Source organism: Rhagoletis pomonella, unplaced genomic scaffold, assembly GCF_013731165.1.
Source record: "Rhagoletis pomonella isolate Grant_MI unplaced genomic scaffold, Rhpom_1.0 Rhpom_scaffold_10144, whole genome shotgun sequence".
Lineage (NCBI taxonomy): Eukaryota > Metazoa > Arthropoda > Insecta > Diptera > Tephritidae > Rhagoletis > Rhagoletis pomonella.
Genome location: NW_023468674.1, coordinates 1,807 through 5,799, shown reverse-complemented (window position 1 = coordinate 5,799; position 3,993 = coordinate 1,807). Strand labels below are relative to the sequence as shown.

At 39.0% G+C, this 3,993-nt stretch overlaps 1 protein-coding gene across 1 annotated transcript; it reads left to right on the top strand.

Annotated features, from left to right (window-relative positions):
- The first annotated feature begins 6 nt into the window (after positions 1 to 6).
- Positions 7 to 1,778, top strand: LOC118756392. The gene is made up of 2 exons (XM_036491156.1): positions 7 to 1,089; positions 1,161 to 1,778. Exons 1-2 carry the CDS (start codon positions 144 to 146, stop codon positions 1,196 to 1,198), a joined length of 984 nt encoding a protein of 327 aa, XP_036347049.1. The 5' UTR covers positions 7 to 143; the 3' UTR covers positions 1,199 to 1,778.
- Positions 1,779 to 3,993: the final 2,215 nt, after the last annotated feature.

Below are 3,993 nucleotides of genomic sequence, written 5' to 3'. Positions count from 1 at the left end.
GTCCCTTTCAAACATTTAATAATGAAGCTTTTTATGAACATTTGAGAAGGAGTCACCGCATCGAGGGTAGTAGATTTAAATGTGCTAAATGTGATTTTCGTGTTGATTGCCAAAATTGGGACCCCATCATAGAACATATAAAGATGCATGTGCTTAATATACATATTTGTTGTGTGTGCTCTTATTACCATCATGATCGCCAAAAACTTTTCGAACATCTAAAGCAAGAGCATCTATACAGAGATGTTCCGATCGTGACCATAATACGCTCGACAGAGTGCGTCCAAATATCAATAGCCATCGTATTTGCACAGCTGAGGAAAACCTTTTCGAGTACTAAAAGCTGCTTCTTTTGCCCTGAAAACGCTGCCAATTCGTGGGAAACATATGCATCTCATTTGAAGAAGGACCACTTTATTACACTGCAATATTTTTGTGAAATTTGTGATGAGTCACTTCAACTAACAGAATGTGATGATCATTTCAGCAAACATAATCCAAATACAGCGCTGAGAATACGATGTCAATTCGCTACCAATAATCACTTGTACATAGATACAATAAAACCTTTGAAGCTGCGTATAGAATCCTGCGATGGGCCCAATTTCGACCAAAACCAACCTATTGGCGTATATAAAAGCATCGTAAAGCAAGAACCATGCGATAATGAATCAGATAGCGATGTTGAATTCATAAATGATGAAGATATTGTCATTGCTAATGATGCAAAATTGTCTGAAGCTCAGCAAAGTCGTAAAGTTATTCGGTGTGTGAACCTTAAAAACCTACAAAATCAACCGCCGGATGATACCAACGTTTCTCAAAGGCCAATTCTTCCCCAACCTGAGTTGATAATGCACCCTCAAGGATTTCCACAACCACCACTTCCAGCTCCAGAAACACAAATATGCCCCCAGCTGTTGTCGCCCACATCATCGAACAGCACTTCAACAGCTTCAAATACTGCAGTATTATCGCCGCGGATAGCAATACAAAGCTACAATCCAAATTTTACTGGTAATTGCAATGTAAGGCCGGTGAAAATTTTCATAAGGCCTAATACTACCAACATGGCAATGGGCGCGTTAGGTAGTTCAAGCTAAAGTTGTGCTATGTAGAAGAGGATTTTAATTTTTTAATTTACATATATATTTTTTCAGGTAACCCATGGAATAGCAATTTCCAATTCCAGAGATAAAATATAAGCATTTTCTTTAATCTTTTAATCTTTTATTTTTACAAACCACATACAAATAATTTTATTTACTCCATTAACACTATAAGGTGCCTTTGAACAATTTTAATTATTATTTAGTGAAAATCCAAAGAGCTGTAAATGATTTATATATATTACACTATTAATATTATTATAATCAATATTAATGTTAATTAAATTTCACTAAAATAATCGCTCAAAAAATTATCATACACCCAAAAAAACTCGTTCTTTAATAAGAAATAGCGCTTGTGATGATATTCCGTCGCACTAAAAATTATAGCTCTCATTAGTGGAATTCGCGCTACTGCTAGCAACAACAAATCACACGCTCATACAGTTACAATTACACATCATACAACGAATACACAGAAGAGCGAATTCTCCTATTATATCTGCATATGAATAAAAATAGCAAGTATTTTACGATTAAGTTGTACAATGGAAAATAAAATAGACGTGTATTTTATTTTTTTACGTATAATGTAAAGCTAGTAGTATAAGTTTGTTGAATTTTTATATTTCCACAATATGGCGTTTTTATTTATTTCACATTTATTTTTTTAAAGGCTTCAATGAAGTTTTGTGAATATAAATATGTACATACTACAAGAAATGGTGTAAGTTTTTGTCTTCAAAAATATTGAATAAATAAGCATACCAAATATTTTCTTGAATAAACTCCTGGAATCTCAATACTTAAGCTCAAGTTTGACTCGTGTAGGAATTGTGCACTACGTCAGGTTTGTTTGATTGCAATTACCACAAAAGTCGTAAGTTCGGGAGAAACGGAACTTTATAAATATACCGTTTTTGTTAATTTCTGAAAACTCATGTAATTATTCTCCAATTTAAAAAATTTTTACGTCGTTTTTAGTGAAACTTGAGATTGGTGCAACGGATACCGAGATACACGCACTTAAACACAAGGAGGCGGTGCCACATCCATCTATTCACAATTTAATAAAATTTAAACTTCTTGCGAAAATGGTACTCGGTATCAATTTTTAGCAATTCTTTACTGAAATATCGCATTTTTAATTTTTCAAAAATACCGCTTTATGGAAGAAATACATTTTAAATGAAATACATCTATTTTCAATACAAACCAAGCTTTAGACCTGAGATATCTCAATTATGACTCGAATTATCCTGTGCATTTTGTTGTTGTTGTTGGAGCAGCATACAGTTCCCCAAAGGGGTTTTGGGGAGTGTTGCTGGAGTGACAGTCTTTGGCCAGATATAAATCTGGGTCGTTACGGTTACGTAGACCCGACTGTCGTGGGAACGCTGTGCAATTTGTTAAAGTCTGTGCTATCATGTGATGGTTCTTGACATATACAGGCAGGTTTTACTGATAGTTATAAATAAATATAGATTGCCGCTTACACACATGTATGTGAGTGTTTGGCCAAGCTTCTCCTCCGATTTGTGGCGTGCGCCTTGATGTTGTCACACAAAGGGGAGGGGCCTACAGTTTTACGCCCACTTCGAACGGCGATTTTATTTTTATGAGAAGCTGCTTTTCATGGCAGAAATACACTAGGAGGTTTGCCATTGCCTGTCGACGGGCGACCTTCTCTTCTTCTTTTTTGGTGCTGTAATCGCCTAAGCGATTTTGGCCGAGTTCAGCAAAGCACACCAGTAGTTTCTCCTCTGTGCCAACTGACGCCAATTGGAAACGCCAAGTGAAGCCAAGTCCTTCTCCACCTGATCTTTCCATCGCAGTGGGGGCCTCCCTCTTCCTCTGCTACCACCAGCGGGTTCCGAGTTGAATACTTTCAGAGCTGGAGCGTCGGTGTCCATTCGAATGACATGACCAAGCCAGCGGATCCGCTGTATTTTAATTCGCTGAACTATGTTCATATCGTTGTAAAGCTCATACAGCTCATCGTTCCATCGTCTGCGGTACTCGCCGTCGCCAACGCGTAAAGGCCCGTAAATCTTCCGCAAAATCTTTCTCTCAAACACTCCAAGAGCCGCCTCATCGGATGTTGTCATTGTCCATGCTTCTGCGCCATATACCAGCACGGGCATGGTGAGTGACTTATAGAGCGTGGTTTTCGTACGTCGAGAGAGGACTTTACTCCTGAATTGCCTACTCAGTCCAAAGTAGCAGTTGTTGGCAAGAGTGATTCTGCGTTGGATTTCAATGCTGACATTATTATCGGTGTTAATGCTGGTTCCCAAGTAAACTAAATTCTCTACTTTCTCGAAATTGTAACTGTCAACAGTGACGTGGGTGCCAAGGCGCGAATGTGCTGACTGTTTGTTTGATGACAGGAGATACTTCGTCTTGTCCTCGTTTACCACCAGCCCCATTCGATTTGCTTCCCTATCCAACTTGGAAAAGGCAGAACAGACTTCGCGGTTTTTTTACCGATGATGTCGATGTCATCGGCATAAGCCAGCAATTGCACGCGCTTGTAGTAAATTATTCCTGAGCGGTTCAGTTCTGCAGCTCTTATTAGTTTCTCCAACATCAGATTAAAGAAGTCACATGAAAGGGAGTCGCCCTGTTTGAAACCCCGTTTTGTGGCGAACGGCTCGGAGAGGTCTTTCCCAATTCTGACGGAGCTGGTGGTATTGCTCAACGTCATTTTACACAGCCGTATGAGTTTTGAGGGGATGCCAAATTCAGACGTAGCGGCGTATAGGCAACTCCTTTTAGTGCTGTCAAAAGCGGCTTTAAAGTCGACAAATAGCTGGTGAGTGTCGATCCTTTTCTCGCGGGTCTTTTCCAAGATTTGGCGTATTGTGAATACCAGGTCTATGGT

What these genes read in the sequence shown, in the direction of transcription:
- LOC118756392 (XM_036491156.1), top strand. Translation starts at nt 144, where the DNA reads ATGCATGTGCTTAATATACATATTTGTTGTGTGTGCTCTTATTACCAT. An exon ending in CATGGCAATGGGCGCGTTAG is followed by an intron (nt 1,090 to 1,160) that starts GTAGTTCAAGCT and finishes ATATTTTTTCAG; the next exon opens with GTAACCCATGGAATAGCAAT.